Below are 17,500 nucleotides of genomic sequence, written 5' to 3' on the forward strand. Positions count from 1 at the left end.
TACTCAGCAGTAGTGATGCAGCTGGTGTTGTTGTTCTTGTGTTGCAGGAGGGCATGCTGGAGGGGGTGTCACGGCGTGCCTTCGGGGGATCCTCGGGCACGTACAACGTGAGGGCCTCGGAGCTGGCCCGACACAAGGCCCTCAAGACCCTGCGGGTGCAAGTGGCTCTCCTGGATGACTCCACACAGGTCTTCGAGATCGAGGTAGGTCACCACACCGGTTACTGACCCCACGCCCTATACTCGTGCACTACTGACAACCTCCTGTACTCTCTCTCTCTCTCTCTCTCTCTCTCTCTCTCTCTCTCTCTCTCTCTCTCTCTCTCTCTCTCTCTCTCGTACCATGGTGTATCCATGCACTGTCCTACCCACATGTACTACAGTGTACTGATGGTTATGTACAACACAGACAGTGATCGTCTCCCGCTGCACACATGTAGTCATAACGTGTTACACTCTTGGTACTTATTTACAGTTTGCCTCAGTGGCCTTCCTCAGACACTGGTAACTTGTAACCCTGTAAACTTGGGTGTTGTGTTGGATGTTCCTTGTAGGTAGCAGTGCTTGAAGTTGTAGTGAAGATGTGAAGGCATCCACAGCCCCACACTAAGAGCCATGACGAAAATTATAGAAATTTGTCGACTTACAGGTCTGTTGTTGCTGTGATAGAGTTGTAGGAGATAACAAGTGTTATAGTGGGTAATTTTGGTTATTTTGATACGGACGGTAACCATACATAGTGTAGAATCTTGATCATGTTGTAAATATAACTCCCATCTTAGTTATGCGTCAAGTAAAACGCTCTGTCCCCAAAGGAACTGTACTTGCACCCCTTTTGTTCCTCATTCTTATATCTGACATTGACATAGACACGAGCCACAGTTTCACATCATCCTTTGTAGATGATACAAGAATAATTATGATAATCACATCAACCGAGGATGATGAAAGGCTACGAAGTGATATAAAGGAACCCAGACAACCCAGAACAACATGCTTTTCAATGGAGATAAATGTCAACTCCTCCGGTAAGGGGAAAATGAAGAAATCAAAAACAACACAGTATACCGACCAGACACATAAGATGTTATAAACCAGTTGAATAATGTGAACAAACCATAATATTCAACGGCAACAAAACAACGGTTGCTTCATGCAGAAAGATGGCATGCGGGATCCTGCGGACCTTCAAGACAAGGGAACACGATATTATTCAAGCCGTTAATTCTCTCAGGAATTGAATATTGTTGCGTCCTAACATCAAACTACAAGGCGAGTGAAACTGCTGAGGTAGACAGTGTTCAGATATTTTCGACCGCTCATATTAATGTGGTAAAGAATCTAAATCACTGGGAACCGCAGACGGGAGAGGTATATCATCATGTATACCTGAAAAATCCTAGAAGGTTTGGTTCCCAACTTCCATTCAGAAATAACATGCTACTGGCACGACAGGCATGGAAGACTGTACAATACTACCTCTGAAATCCCAAGGTGCCATATGCACAAAAAGAGAGAACACCTTAAACATGCGGGGCCCAAGACACCTTGCCATCTACCATCATGAGAAACAGCCTGGGATGGTGCACGGTAGAGAAGTTCAAGATGCACTGGACAAGTACCTACAAAGTGTACCACACCAGCCAGGCTGTGGGGGCCTGAGGGATGCGGCCGGCTTCCAACACCTTGGTCCACCAACCACCCAACCCAGCAGTCTGGACCCAGCCCGGGTGTGGTGGTGCAGTCCCTGTAAGTCTCCTCGAGGAAGTCGTGCTCAGGAATCGTACGTTCGTGCTCAGGGGTCGCACCATTGTCCTCAAGGAGTAATGATAAAGTCAGTGGCTTTATTGAGTTGATTATGTATAGTAACCTCCCCCCCCCCCCTTCCCCTACCCCAGTACCGTAAACTTGTGGGGTGGGAACTGTTGCCTTCAGCTTGTACAAAGATTAATTACATCCGGGAAATATTGCACGAGAAAACAGGGTGACAGGGATTCCTTTTACAGGCCTTAACGAAATTATATTTTGTTCTTTGGTTTTCACTCAAAATATTCCATTTTCTTTCTTTTTTCTCATCTTTGATACGTCTTGTGTGGTTCTTACACTATGTGATAATTATTATTTTTCCTCCATATTCTTGTCTTTCATAATCATTATCTGCCCTGTGGATCTGCCACAGTTTGATCTGAGGTGTCGTGCGTCTTTTGTGTTGCTGGGGAAGGGTGGTGTGTGATGGACGTGTTGTGTGTGTTGCTGGGGGAGGATGTTGTGTGGTGGACGTGTTGTGTGATTTGCTGGGGAGGATGGTGTGTGGTGGACGTGGTGTGTATGTTGCAAGGGGTGGGTGGTGTTTGGTGCAGGGGTGGGTGGTTTGTGGTGCAGAGGTTTTTGGTGTTTGGTACAGGGAGTGGGTGGTGTGTGGTGCAGGGGATGTATGATGTGTGGTGCAGGGGGTGGGTGGTGTTTGGTGGGCGGGGGTGGGTGGTGTGTGGTGCATGGGGTGGGTGGTGTGTGGTGCAGGGGGTGGATGGTGTGTGGTGGGCAGGGGGGTTGGTGGTGTGTGGTGGGCAGGTGTTGTGTGATGGGGAGGCAGGTGGTGGGTGTTGTGTGGTGGGGAGGCAGGTGGTGGGTGTTGTGTGGTGGGGAGGCAGGTAATGTGGTTAATGTTGCCGCAGCAGACGTGCCCACAACCCTGATGGCCATTGGAACTCTCCCCCGGAGTGCCACACCTGCCCCACCACACATACTGATACACCTAGTGTGCCACACCTGCCCCGCCACACATACTGATACACCTGGTGTAACACACCTACCCCTGCTAACACAACACCAGCCAGTAACTGCAACACTTATGTCCCTGCCATTGAGGTGTAAATGCTGATGTAAGTGCAGTATAAGCCATCTTGGTTCACACCGGCACTCTAGATACAGCGGCTGGCACACCAGGTGTATAGCTTCACTCACAGGCTTGTGTGATGTGTCCTACATGTAAGATGGTTGTGTTGAGAGCATGTTGTTGATGCTGGTGGAGGACGTGCTGCAGTGGGCCCTCCACTGTCTCTACAATACTACTGGTGAGGGTTGTGTTGGACGGTGCACCGTCCACAACCTCTACAACGCTGGTGTCGAGGGTTGTTTTGGAGTGGAACCGTCCAGGACCTCAGCAACACAGGTGGTGGGGATGAGATGGCGTGGTAACGTGTAGAAACTGTGCAACACGCGCAGTGGGGTTGTGTTGCAGGGGGCCACTCATAACCTCTACGACACTGGTGGTGAGGGTTGTGTTGGAGGTGGCCTTCCAGAACGTCTACAACACTGATGGTGAGGGTTGTGTTGCAGGGGGCCACTCATAACCTCTACGACACTGGTGGTGAGGGTTGTGTTGGAGGTGGCCGTCCAGAACGTGTACAACAGTGATGGGGAGGGTTATGTTGGAGCGGGCGGTTTAGGGCCTCTACAGCACTCAGTTGTTATATTACCAAAGTTTGTACCACAACTTCCTCAAGTTAGTGGAGCTCGATCGCCTCGCCTCCGGCCGTTCCAAGCGGTATACAACTTTACCTGACACTATTTTGGTGGGAATTTTTCTCCAGACTGTACTGAAAGAATGTTATTATTTTCATATTTTGAAGATGTGTTTGTGATGAGTTACTTTCCCAGCTGCTGATTGGGGCTGCAGGAAATATATCATGCGTACGTCGAGTTGTCAGTTGATGTGCGTCTGTTCAGTGACAGACGTCCTTTTATCTTCCTAATATTTTATGTTAACTGGAGTAAAGCTGGTGTAGTCTCCTGGGATCTTCTCCCTCCATATCCCGGGCTGGTCTTAGGCTGCTGGGTTGGGTCGTTGGTCGACCAGGCTGTTGAAAGCTGCGGTCCGCAAGCCCCAGTTTGCGTTCCAGAGAGTACTTACTCGTTACTTTACTTGCTGTCAGTAAACCAGTATGGTAACTACGTCACTACGATCCATGGAAGACCATTTTCTAATTCTTCAAGTTCTCCCGCCTTTTAGGGTTATTTTAGCACACGGGGGTAGTTTGTTCGTGAGACTTTTATTTCCCAGGAGAACGTCAACATTGGCTTCTCCTTCCATGTCTTGGAAGTCGGCAAGATCCATCCCACCATCTTACTGGAAGAGGCAACTGTTGCCTCGATTACTTCGCTGAAGGTAAGGTTTTCAGACGTCGTTACAAAGGTCTTTCACATCGTTCATCGTCAGACGTCGTTACAAAGGTCTTTCACATCGTTCATCGTTAGTGTCTGGCTCCGTCCGGTATTTTGCAGTGCTTTTGTTTTTGTTTTTTCACTGTTTTCATACGGGAGGTGTTGCAACTAGGAGAAGCATGTGTTTGTAAAGAATGGTCGTGTGTGTTAGGAAGGTCTTGTGAGAATTCTGGTCCTATATAGACCTGTCTTTAGACCCTGCTACTAACGAATATATATATATATATATATATATATATATATATATATATATATATATATATATATATATATATATATATATTTTTTTTTTTTTTTTATTTTTTTTTTTTTTTTTTTTTTGCTGTCTCCCGCGTTTGCGAGGTAGCGCAAGGAAACAGACGAAAGAAATGGCGCAACCCACCCCCATACACATGTATATACATACGTCCACACACGCAAATATACATACCTACACACCTTTCCATGGTTTACCCCAGACGCTTCACATGCCCCGATTCAATCCACTGACAGCACGTCAACCCCGGTATACCACATCGCTCCAATTCACTCTATTCCTTGCCCTCCTTTCACCCTCCTGCATGTTCAGGCCCCGATCACACAAAATCTTTTTCACTCCATCTTTCCACCTCCAATTTGGTCTCCCTCTTCTCCTCGTTCCCTCCACCTCCGACACATATATCCTCTTGGTCAATCTTTCCTCACTCATTCTATCCATGTGACCAAACCATTTCAAAACACCCTCTTCTGCTCTCTCAACCACGCTCTTTTTATTTCCACACATCTCTCTTACCCTTACGTTACTTACTCGATCAAACCACCTCACACCACACACTGTCCTCAAACATCTCATTTCCAGCACATCCATCCTCCTGCGCACAACTCTATCCATAGTCCACGCCTCGCAACCATACCACATTGTTGGAACCACTATTCCTTCAAACATACCCATTTTTGCTTTCCGAGATAATGTTCTCGACTTCCACACATTCTTCAAGGCTCCCAGAATTTTCGCCCCCTCCCCCACCCTATGATCCACTTCCGCTTCCATGTTTCCATCCGCTGACAGATCCACTCCCAGATATCTAAAACACTTCACTTCCTCCAGTTTTTCTCCATTCAAACTCACCTCCCAATTGACTTGACCCACAACCCTACTGTACCTAATAACCTTGCTCTTATTCACATTTACTTTTAACTTTCTTCTTTCACACACTTTACCAAACTCAGTCACCAGCTTCTGCAGTTTCTCACATGAATCAGCCACCAGCGCTGTATCATCAGCGAACAACAACTGACTCACTTCCCAAGCTCTCTCATCCCCAACAGACTTCATACTTGCCCCTCTTTCCAAAACTCTTGCATTCACCTCCCTAACAACCCCATCCATAAACAAATTAAACAACCATGGAGACATCACACACCCCTGCCGCAAACCTACATTCACTGAGAACCAATCACTTTCCTCTCTTCCTACACGTACACATGCCTTACATCCTCGATAAAAACTTTTCACTGCTTCTAACAACTTGCCTCCCACACCATATATTCTTAATACCTTCCACAGAGCATCTCTATCAACTCTATCATATGCCTTCTCCAGATGCATAAATGCTACATACAAATCCATTTGCTTTTCTAAGTATTTCTCACATACATTCTTCAAAGCAAACACCTGATCCACACATCCTCTACCACTTCTGAAACCACACTGCTCTTCCCCAATCTGATGCTCTGTACATGCCTTCACCCTCTCAATCAATACCCTCCCATATAATTTACCAGGAATACTCAACAAACTTATACCTCTGTAATTTGAGCACTCACTCTTATCCCCTTTGCCTTTGTACAATGGCACTATGCACGCATTCCGCCAATCCTCAGGCATATATATATATATATATATATATATATATATATATATATATATATATATATATATATATATATATATGTATATATTGATCACGCGCAAAATTGTGATCCTTTCCAATATATATATATATATATATATATATATATATATATATATATATATATATATATATATATATATTATCCCTGGGGATAGGGGAGAAAGAATACTTCCCACGTATTCCCTGCGTGTCGTAGAAGGCGACTAAAAGGGGAGGGAGCGGGGGGCTGGAAATCCTCCCCTCTCAATTTTTTTTTTTTTTTTTTTTAAATTTTCAAAAGAAGGAACAGAGAAGGGGGCCAGGTGAGGATATTCCCTCAGTGGCCCAGTTCTCTGTTCTTAACGCTACCTCGCTAACGCGGGAAATTGCGAATAGTTTGAAAAAAAAAAAAAAAAAAAAAATATATATATATATATATATATATATATATATATATATATATATATATATATATATATATATATATATATTTATTTATTGAGAGACTGAAGGCATGTACAGAGCATCACACTGGGGAAGAGCAGTGTGGTTTCAGAAATGGTAGGGGATGTGTGGATCAGATGTTTACTTTGAAGAATGTGTGTGAGAAGAAAGTTTTTACTAAGGATGTAAGGCATGTGTACGAGTAGGAAGAGAGGAGAATGATTGGTTCCCAGTGAAGGTCGGTTTACGGCAGGGGTGTGTGATGTCCCCATGGTTGTTTAATTTGTTAATGGATGGGGTGATTAGGGAGGTAAATGCAAGAGTTTTGGAGAGAGGGGCAAGAATGCATTCTGTTGTGGATGAGAGGGCCTGGGAAGTGAGTCAGTTGTTGTTCGCTGATGATACAGGGCTGATGGCTGATTCGTGGGAGAAACTGCAGAAATTGGTGACTGAGTTTGGAAAAGTGTGTAAAAGAAGAAAGCTGAGAGTAAATGTGAATAAGAGCAAGGTTATTTGGTACAGTAGGGTTGAGGGACAAGTTAATTGGGAGGTAAGTTTGAATGTAGAAAAACTAGAGGAAGTGAACTGTTTTAGATATCTGGGAGTGGAGCACATAGAAGTAAGGGAAAACACTAAAAGCATACACCTTAACAGTATCATGAAGGGTAGTAGAGTTACAACATAAATACAAAATATGGAAACAGAGAAATAGAAAACTTTCAGTTGGGGAAATAGAGGACAATATTAAACGAGTTGGGAATATAGAAAGTCCATCACTAAATACTCTAATGTTGGCCAAGCGGGACCGTCATTGTCTCGTTGTGGAGTTGAGGTCAGGTTGGGCTCGTCTGATTCTCTTTGACCTGCGTAACCCAGGACCGAGTGGGTCAGTGACGCGTTCCTCCTGTCCAGAAATGTCGGACCCGTTAGCTTATGGCGGGTCAGTGACGTGTTCCACCTGTCTTAAAATGGCGTCAGGTCTATGTCCTATTGGCAGGCCATCAAGCAGCTGTATGGCGGTGGTCATGTTTGTCTGGATGTTGATGACAGGGTCTTTCTTTCTAATGTGAATGGCTTCTGATATCTGTAGTCTCCTCCGATCACTGCAACTGGTAATGATTCCGGTGTTATTCACTGTAATCTCCCAGAATCATTACTAGTTGCAGTGATGGGAGGAGTGTACCGTCCATGTTTCTGTGACGTGTACCTCTCGTCGCTAACAGCAGATGACGCCTCGTCTGCCGTGGACGGTTGGGCCTCCTCACAGTTGATGTATGACAAGTAATTATTGATGACGGTTATCGTGTTATGTTGGGTTCTGATCAGTAAGTATGCATCCACCGGCCGCCCACGGTCGAACGTATAGGTTCGAATTTCGGTTGCGACAGTTGGTCCACAGTCAATCCAGCTGTTCATCCACATTTAGGGGTTGGTCGATAAATAGGTACCTGGCTCAGGCTAGGATATACATAAGCTTTAATGAGACGGTCTCGATTAGGTCTTCAGGTGTGCGTGCGCACATATAAAGCAGAACAATGTGTCTGTATCTTACCGCCGCAAGTTTTTGACAAACGATCACAGGCAAACTTGCCTGACCGTAGTCCACCGTGCGCTTCAGCATCATTTATCTTCACTACACGATCACATTAAGAACTTTTCCAACTGATTATTAAAGTACATTTCTCCTCCTCCAGCCAGGGACGGCACTTGAGGTTCCCGTGTTCGTCTTGTCGCAGGTAAACCTCGTAAGACACAGTTGATGCACAGGTTAGTGTTGTGTGGCAACACCTGCACTAGGCCTACTGGATACACCCGCCCCCCTCACACTCGAGTCTGTGGTTAGGTCATGTTCGTCCCTCAGGTCATTAGTAGCTCCAGTCGTCTCAAGTCTCTGAGCACGACGCCACGACACTTGGGTATGGTGGGCTGGGTCTTAGCAGGGTCAGGTCAAAGGCTAGACCATTATACCCCAGGAGTCGTACCGTCTTGCTCAAGGATCGTATCGTTAGTTCAAGAGTCGTACCGTCGTACTCAAGGGTCGGACGGACGTATTCAAGAGTTACAACAAAGTTAAAAACTTTTAACAAAATCCAACAGAACTTGTTTAGTTACGTGAGTCATCCGGCAGGTGGCTCCTGACCACGCACGTTCTCCATAACCCTGGACCCTACCTGTGCCACTATGTTCCTGACTGATGCAGGATTGCCACTACCCCTCCCTCCTGTGGTAGGGGACTGCCACTACCCCTATCTTCAGTGTTGGGGACTGCCACCACCCCTCCAGTGTTGGAGGACTGCCACCACCCCTCCCTTCAGTGTTGGTGACTGCCACCACCCCTCCAGTGTTGGAGGACTGCCACCACCCCTCCAGTGTTGGTGACTGCCACCACCCCTCCAGTGTTGGTGACTGCCACCACCCCTCCAGTGTTGGAGGACTGCCACCACCCCTCCAGTGTTGGTGACTGCCACCACCCCTCCAGTGTTGGTGACTGCCACCACCCCTCCAGTGTTGGTGACTGCCACCACCCCTCCAGTGTTGGTGACTGCCACCACCCCTCCAGTGTTGGTGACTGCCACCACCCCTCCAGTGTTGGAGGACTGCCACCACCCCTCCAGTGTTGGTGACTGCCACCACCCCTCCAGTGTTGGAGGACTGCCACCACCCCTCCAGTGTTGGAGGACTGCCACCACCCCTCCAGTGTTAGAGGACTGCCACCACCCCTCCAGTGTTGGAGGACTGCCACCACCCCTCCAGTGTTGGAGGACTGCCACCACCCCTCCAGTGTTGGAGGACTACCACCATGGACCACCGTTAATCAGGAAGTTTGAACACGTAAGAGCTGACGTGTTATTTGAACACGTTGTCAAATTGTTGTTGACACACTGCAATATAACCCGTGGCAGTGCCTGAGGTAGGTACACTGCTCAGCCTCGCCACACCATTACTAACTAGTGTGTGTTATAGTAAGACCATAAGGCCAAGTGTAATATTCATTTCTACGCCTGGTGTTCCCAGCACTGAAACAAACCAACCTGACACAGTCCTGGCGCTCGCTCCTGTGGACACTGAGGGCTGATCCCACAGCCAGCTACGTGATCCATCGTCTGTACCTCCCTGCATCGCAGATACGCCTATATTGCACTACTGACACTGGGTCGCTTACCAGGGAAATCCACAGAGCGCCACCGTCGTGCATCGCTGTCACCACATCGAGCCGTCTGGGTCAGCGCTCCCGCGCCCACCATCTTGCAGGTCCTCTTGACGACAGCCAGCTCCAGAGACGCGTCATCATCATCATCATCTCAGACGTCATCATCACGTGGCCTCGACCCGCTCGCTCACTCAGCTGAACCTGCTGGCGAACTGCTATTCTGCACACGTCTCCGCCTCGCTACACCCAAGATGCTTCTGTGTTATCTCCCCCAGGGGACGTAACTCCTGGTACTGGGCTTCTGTTATCTCCCCGGGGGACGTAACTCCTGGTACTGGGATTCTGTTATCTCCCCCTGGGGACGTAACTCCTGGTACTGGGCTTCTGTTATCTCCCCGGGGGACGTAACTCCTGGTACTGGGATTCTGTTATCTCCCCCTGGGGACGTAACTCCTGGTACTAGGCTTCTGTTATCTCCCCCTGGGGACGTAACTCCTGGTACTGGGCTTCTGTTATCTCCCCCCGGGGGACGTAACTCCTGGTACTGGGCTTCTGTTATCTCCCCCGGGGGACGTAACTCCTGGTACTGGGCTTCTGTTATCTCCCCCGGGGGACGTAACTCCTGGTACTGGGCTTCTGTTATCTCCCGCGGGGGACGTAACTCCTGGTACTGGGCTTGTGTGTTATCTCCCCCGGGGGACGTAACCCCTGGTACTGGGCTTGTGTGTTATCTCTATATTTTCTCCTGTAGTGTTATGTTGTAGTGTAGGGGTAGGTAGGTTGGCCACATGGTGTGGCTACTGATAGTGTGGTGTGTACCACATGATGCGTCCCTTCACCACTGTGGTATGACCCACAGGTGTGAAGTCTTGACCCTTGACCTGACACTTAAGGTTCAGGTCAAATGCTCCAGGGTCGCACCCTGGTGTTGAGCATCATAATTACCCACGTAATGATTGTTAACCTCAGTAGAACCATAATGATGTTATTGAGGAACAACATGTACCCCTGTGATCATAATTGTTGACCATTTTGACCTAACATCATTGTACGGAGGTTGTACAGACGATAATGACCTCATTCTCTCCCTGGTGACCTCTTGCAGAAGCGGGCCAAAGGTCAGGCGCTGCTGGACCTAGTCTTCAACCACCTGGAGCTGATCGAGAGGGACTTCTTCGGTCTCCAGTACAACGAACAGGCCCCCAGCACCGAGAACCCCAGGGTGAGTGTTCCAGACCCTTCACCTTCCCCCAGCTTCATGTTTCCACAATTTCACGTTCCTAACCTTCATGTTCCCAGCGTCACGTGTCTCTAGCTTTACTCTTGCCTGACCAGACATGTTCCTTGTGGTCTTAGTTTGTGGTTTATGTCAACAAACATTTTGTTGAAGAGTCTTTATTGGAAGTCATGTACGGAGGCCAGGCTCATGCTACCACCTGAGGAGGTAATAGAGTCAGGTGAGAGGAGGGAGAGTGGAGGCTGTGAGAGGAGGGAGAGTGAAGGCTGTGAAAGGAGGGAGTATAGAGGTTGTGTGAGGAGGGACTGTGAAGATGGTGTCTCTGGTGAGTGGAGGAAGTATGAGGATGTTTACCAGGTCAGAGAAGGATGTGTGAGGATATGTGTTGTGAGAGATGAACTACAAGAGGAGGTCATGACACTGGCTTCCCTCCTCATAATGGTGAGAGTAATAAAAGCTTTCTGCCAAATTCAGCAAAGCAGAGCATATTGTCCTCGCTGGACAATAACAAACCATGTAACGTCCTTCATGTGTGTCAACATACAGGCACGGAAATCGCTTAGAACAAATACAAACTCCATTTATAACTGGTTTGGTAAACGAGTGAAGTGCAGCGTTTGTTGTCCCTCACTGGAACACACGCAGAAGGCCGTCTATAATTGAGGTGCGGACTGTGCATCACAACAGGAGCAGCGGGTCCTGTGGACTGTCTTAAAGTTCCTTCAGTGATGTAGTAGAAGTTCTCGTTGTCAAGAGCGAAAACGCAAACATGATCATTGCCGTAATCTGTAGACTACCTCGTCAATTTTTCGGAACTACTAAGAAACTTGGAAACATACAAAGCAGTACAAAAAGCAACAGACCACTAGCTGTGTGCCAGGTTTGTCATAGTGGAAGATATCAGACACTCACACATCACTGTGGGAAATGTTAGCAGGTATACAGGTAATTCAGGGGAAATAACCTGCAAATTGTCATTTTCACTATAGAGGCGCACATAATGTAAGTCGTGGACTTGAAGCGAAGTATTTCTCACATCTGTTCTTAAATGTGTCTGTATAAATACTTTCGACTACACTACTTGGCAGATTGTTCCGTATGTTAACAGTCCTATTGGTAAAGTACTTCGCCTCATTCTAGGTAATTCGTTTGCCCACGGGTTTGTACCCCAAACTACAAGTAAAATCAGACGAATGAATCCTTGTATCAGATCACCTCTTAACCTTCTTATTTCTAAGCTAAATAGATTCCAGTCGTTTAATCTGTTCTCGTAGGATTTGTTTCTCAGTCCAGGAATCATCTTGGTAACTCAACTGAAGTGCAACCTCAGCAATCCCATGTGACAATTTTTGTTAGTGATCTTTGATGGGGAACCTTACTGAAAGTTTTTTGAAAATCTAGACAGATAGCATGAAGAGCTTTACCTTCGTCACACATGTTGATTATATGATGAACGTAATCAGTCAGCTTTGTCACACATGATCAGTCTCGTCAACAACCAAGTTGAGACTTGTGTATTAAGTGCTGGTCATCGAAATGTTTACATTCTACCTCGAATGATGCTTTCCATAAGTTTACCAACGACAAACATTAAGCTAATTGGACGGTATATCCAGGCAGTGACTTTGGCAAACTTCCATTCATCTGGAACTTGACCTGTAGCAAGTGACTTACTGAGAAGGACAGTCAAGAGTTTATCTATCTTATGATTGACCTCATTCATTGTTCTCAAATATAACGTATCAGGAGCTGCCGTTGGATTGATTTTAATTCCGTTTATTTCTCAAAGTCAGTCTTCGGCTTTTATGTCAGTTTGTTGAAAAACTTACGTCTGTCTTACCAGTGATATTGGATTTGGGAGATGGGTTGTGTCTTCCATCGAAAATAAAGATAGAAAAAGTCATTTAATATTTCTATCATGGCTTCGTTGTCTTAAATTCTCTTTCTTTTAATATAACTGTAAAACTCCTTAGGGTTTCTTTTTTGCTATTCTCAGCAACATACACTTCATATTGACGTATACTTTGTTGTATAACTCTCTTACTTTATCTACGCAAATTTACATACCTTACTCTATCATGTTGGTTATTGGATTCTCTGAGTTTCTTATGAGCTACTTTCTCAGACAACAGCCACTTTTATATTTCCCCGTTGTTCTGCCACCTTGGTTTTGTTCCAGAAATACACCGCCTACTGTGCACTGGTACGTATGGTTCCTCTGTTGCTTTGAAGGTTTTTATGAAACTTTTCCAAGCTGTGTTCATGTCATTTTCAATGACTATATCATCCCAGATTTGCCTGTCAAAAACAATGTGAGGAGCATTAAAAATCTGCACGTTTATATGGGGAATGTTTTCGCGAAAGTCGTTTTGACCAGCATTACATGTACTGTTGAAAGCAACATCAAAAGTTATTTGTCGGTGATCACCTGTACCTCATTTGCAGTAAGAACTAATGTAATCTATTCTCGTCACGAGTAGGTTTCTCGACTAACTGGATTGAGGCACTGTCAAGCAAAGCTCGGTAGAGTCCAGGTGGGTCCGGAGCTACTGGAAAGGAATTCTCACCATTTACATGTGACGGCCTCCTCACAAACCCAGTCCCAAGTAAACTTGTCGTGGGTGACTTCAACCTACCACACATGAGTGGAGTCAGGCAGGACGTAACATAGTAACACAAAATACCGACACTGGAGACAGCTTGGACGAACAGCCGCAAGAAAGAAAGTTATTCAGACTCTGTGAAAAGTTTTCCTACAGCCAGAAAAAACAACATTTTTGACTGTCATCGCTAATATTGTGAACCTAATATGTGATGTTACCACCTGAAACACCCTGTACTCTGATCACAACCTGATTGAAGTCAAATCAAGCTTGGATGCTAAACCGACGAGTCAGAACACATGAATCAGTGTTGTTGTTTTCAGTTTTGATAATAAGTGGATAAAGTGGGAGGATGTGATCATTGAGATGTGTGCGAGGAAACCCTGCTGAGTACCACAACAGAGGAGGAATGTGTACATGACCTGACCACCTTGGTCCTCCAGACATACAACAGACATATACCTACATAACCCAGGACAACATGGTGTCAGGGCGGGAAGATCTCGCCTCTCTCTGTTGTTGGATCATTATGATAGCATTCTTGTAGCTCTGGGAAACATGGTGTCAGGGCGGGAAGATCTCGCCTCTCTCTGTTGTTGGATCATTATGATAGCATTCTTGTAGCTCTGGGAAACACACAAAACTCGGACGTGATTTATACAGACTTTGTATAGTATTTGACTCATGTGACCATGGTGTGAGAGCACATAGAATGCGAGAGATGGGAATAACCGGAAAAACTGAGCGATGGAAATACAACTTTTTAACCAATAGATCACAACTCTCTCCAGTGTCTCCATCGTACAAAGCTCAGTCCCGCAAGGAACTGTACTTGCACCCCTCCTGTTCCTCATTCATAATTATACCTGACACAGACGCAAACACGAGCCACAGCTTCACATCATCCTTTGTAGATGATACAGGAATATGTATGATAATCACATCAGTAGATGATCCTGAAGACTACGAAGTGATATAAAGGAAGTCTAACTGGGGAACCGAGAACAGCATGCTTAACAATGGATATCAATGTCAACTCCTCCGGTATGGGGAAAATTAAATCACAGACAACACAGAACACGAGACAGACACCGAAGCTATCATAAACCAGCAGAATAATGTGAAAACCCTTGGAGTAATGTTCTAGCGACATAACCTTTAGCGAACACAACACAACAACGGTTGCCTCATGCAGAAGATGACAGACTGGATCCTGCGGACCTTCAAGCCAAGGGAAGAAAAACCAATGATGATATTATTCAAAGCGCTAATTCTTTAAAGAATTAGATATTGTTGCGTTTTAACATAACCCTTCAAAGGGGGATAAATTGGGAATTTAGAATGTGTTCAGAGATCTTTCACTGCCCATATTGAGGTAAAAGACCTAGACTATCAGGTAACGACTGAGGCTATACTCCCTGAATGGTATGGTTCCCAACTTACAATGGGAAATAACATGCTACTGGCACGACAGGCATGGAAGACTGTACAATACTACCTCTGAAATCCCAAGGTGCCATATGCACAAAAAGAGAGAACACCTTAAACATGCGGGGCCCAAGACACCTTGCCATCTACCATCATGAGAAACAGCCTGGGATGGTGCACGGTAGAGAAGTTCAAGATGCACTGGACAAGTACCTACAAAGTGTACCACACCAGAGTGCAAAGTGTGCCACACCAGAGTGGGAGGAGTGCGCCTGGTAAGAGAAGGAGGAGTGCCAGGCTGCCGTGCCGGCTCTCACCTGCGGCTGGTGGCAGGGTCCCCCCAACCACCACAGGTGTGTTGCCTCTCTGGTTACACTCACAGCCTCACCACGCACTCGAGATCTCCAGCACGACCCAGCACACTGGCATGTGCAGGTCTGGCCCTCGACAGCTGAACGACCAAGGTCGTCGTACCCTAGTACCGTGTCGTCATGTTCAAGTGTCGTGCTGTCGTGGTCGAGGGTCGTAACATTGCACGACACATCAGGTGGTGGAGCGTCCAGTGTAGGTCAGGTCAGGTCAGGTCAGTGTGAGTGATGCCTGCCTGATGTGGTCTGGGACGTGTGGTGCCAATGTGGTACAGGTCCATGGCACTACTGCACTACTCCCTTGTACCACACTGAATGGTTCAACGCCAGTGTCTCTAGACTGGGATGTTACCTGGGACCAGTTTTGGGATGTCACCTGAGACCAGTGTTGGGATGTTTCCTGGGACCAGTGCTGGGATGCTTCCTGGGACCAGTGTTGGTTCTTGTGATCGGTGTTGTTCGTACGTGTGTTTGTTTGCATCTTTGCATGCCCCGGGCGGGATACGTGTGGCTGACTGTGGCTAACAACTGTTCTGGTTGTAACGACGTGTGGCTGACTGTGGCTAACAACTGTTCTGGTTGTAACGACGTGTGGCTGACTGTGGCTAACAACTGTTCTGGTTGTAACGACGTGTGGCTGACTGTGGCTAACAACTGTTCTGGTTGTAACGACGTGTGGCTGACTGTGGCTAACAACTGTTCTGGTTGTAACGACGTGTGGCTGACTGTGGCTAACAACTGTTCTGGTTGTAACGATGGTCGGTACAGGGATGTCTGTGCCACACTGGTGACGGTTTGCATGTTACAGCTGTTCTTCTGTACTCTGTATTGTTTGATGGATTTTTGATGATTGGATGGAAAACAGATATGGGTTGTAGGGCAGAAGTGGGCTGCATGTTGTGCCCCGTCTGGCGATCAGTTACTCCAGCAATTTGGTTGTGGTGGTGGTAGTCGAGGTGTTGTGCTCGTGGTGTTAAGACGTTGTTGCAGGGGTTAAGTGGTCGTGCAGGTGGCGCTGCTGCCAACGCTACCATGCTCGACCTTCGCCTCCCCCTTACTTACGTACATACGTCTCGCTCATTACGTGCCGGTCATCCATCACTCTTGTACTATACAAATATTTCTTTATTATCCTGAGTAACATATTTCTGAGTTGACTTCATGTTATGTCCTCTGGTTGCTCTGTCTTCACGTCTTTCGAACTGTTCACTGTCCACAACATGGATCTATGTTATAGACTTAAAAATTTTGTTGTGATCAGGTCACCCCTCACTCCTCTTTTCGAAGATGGGCCAATTTAAGACCTCTTACTTTTCCCTGTATGTCACATTTCTTTCTCATATTTGTTGCTGGCAGTTCAACTTCCAAGCAACTAAACTGTTGTTCGTGACAACTTCCTGGTGACCAAACAGTTGCTGGCGACTCAACTTCCGGGCAACCGGACCATCGTTACGGAGAGACCGTCTGTGGGAGAGGATCGTGTGCCACAATGTTTCTGACTGGCTCCTTCTGTCCACACTAGCCATGTATCGAGAGTTTATTTGTTCACTATACACACTGCGGCTTATGGTTACCTGCTGGTACTGAGTCCAGTCAGGCAGTGTTTGTCAGGGGTGCTGGGTTGGTTGGTTGGTTGAAACCCAACCAGACTCCCCCTCTCTCAGGCTTACCACTCACCAGACTTTCACCTTTCTCAGACTTCATCAGTCACCAGATTATTGAATACCTGGGGAAGTCTTCGAAGGTCTTCACCTTCACAGCCCGGGCTGGGCCCAGGCTGGTGGTGGGTTGGGTGGTTGGTGGAGCAAGGTGTTGGAAGCCGGCCGCATCCCTCAGGCCCCCACAGCCTGGCTGGTGTGGTACACTTTGTAGGTACTTATCCAGTGCATCTTGAACTTCTCTACCGTGCAGCATCCCAGGCTGTTTCTCATGATGGTAGATGGCAAGGTGTCTTGGGCCCCGCATGTTTAAGGTGTTCTCTCTTTTTGTGCATATGGCACCTTGGGATTTCAGAGGTAGTATTGTACAGTCTTCCATGCCTCTGTCGTGCCAGCAGCATGTTATTTCTGAATGTAAATTGGGAACCAAACCTACCAGGATTTTCCAGGTATACAGGGTTGATAGAGATGCTCCATAGAAGATATTAAGAGTATATGGTGTGGGAGGTAAGTT

At 46.7% G+C, this 17,500-nt stretch overlaps 1 protein-coding gene across 10 annotated transcripts in view; it reads left to right on the forward strand.

The window, feature by feature from the left end:
• Ptpmeg (protein tyrosine phosphatase Meg) overlaps positions 1-17,500 on the forward strand; it is a 653,263-nt gene that overhangs the window by 133,130 nt on the left and 502,633 nt on the right. For all 10 annotated transcript variants that reach the window (XM_071657245.1, XM_071657235.1, XM_071657258.1 and 7 more), the window contains 2 exons: positions 48-203; positions 10,798-10,914. In XM_071657245.1, the coding sequence (XP_071513346.1) occupies positions 54-203; positions 10,798-10,914 (267 nt within the window). In that variant the 5' untranslated portion in view covers positions 48-53. The remainder of the gene's footprint in view (positions 1-47; positions 204-10,797; positions 10,915-17,500) is intronic.

The sequence above is a fragment of the Panulirus ornatus genome, chromosome 4 (assembly GCF_036320965.1).
Source record: "Panulirus ornatus isolate Po-2019 chromosome 4, ASM3632096v1, whole genome shotgun sequence".
Lineage (NCBI taxonomy): Eukaryota > Metazoa > Arthropoda > Malacostraca > Decapoda > Palinuridae > Panulirus > Panulirus ornatus.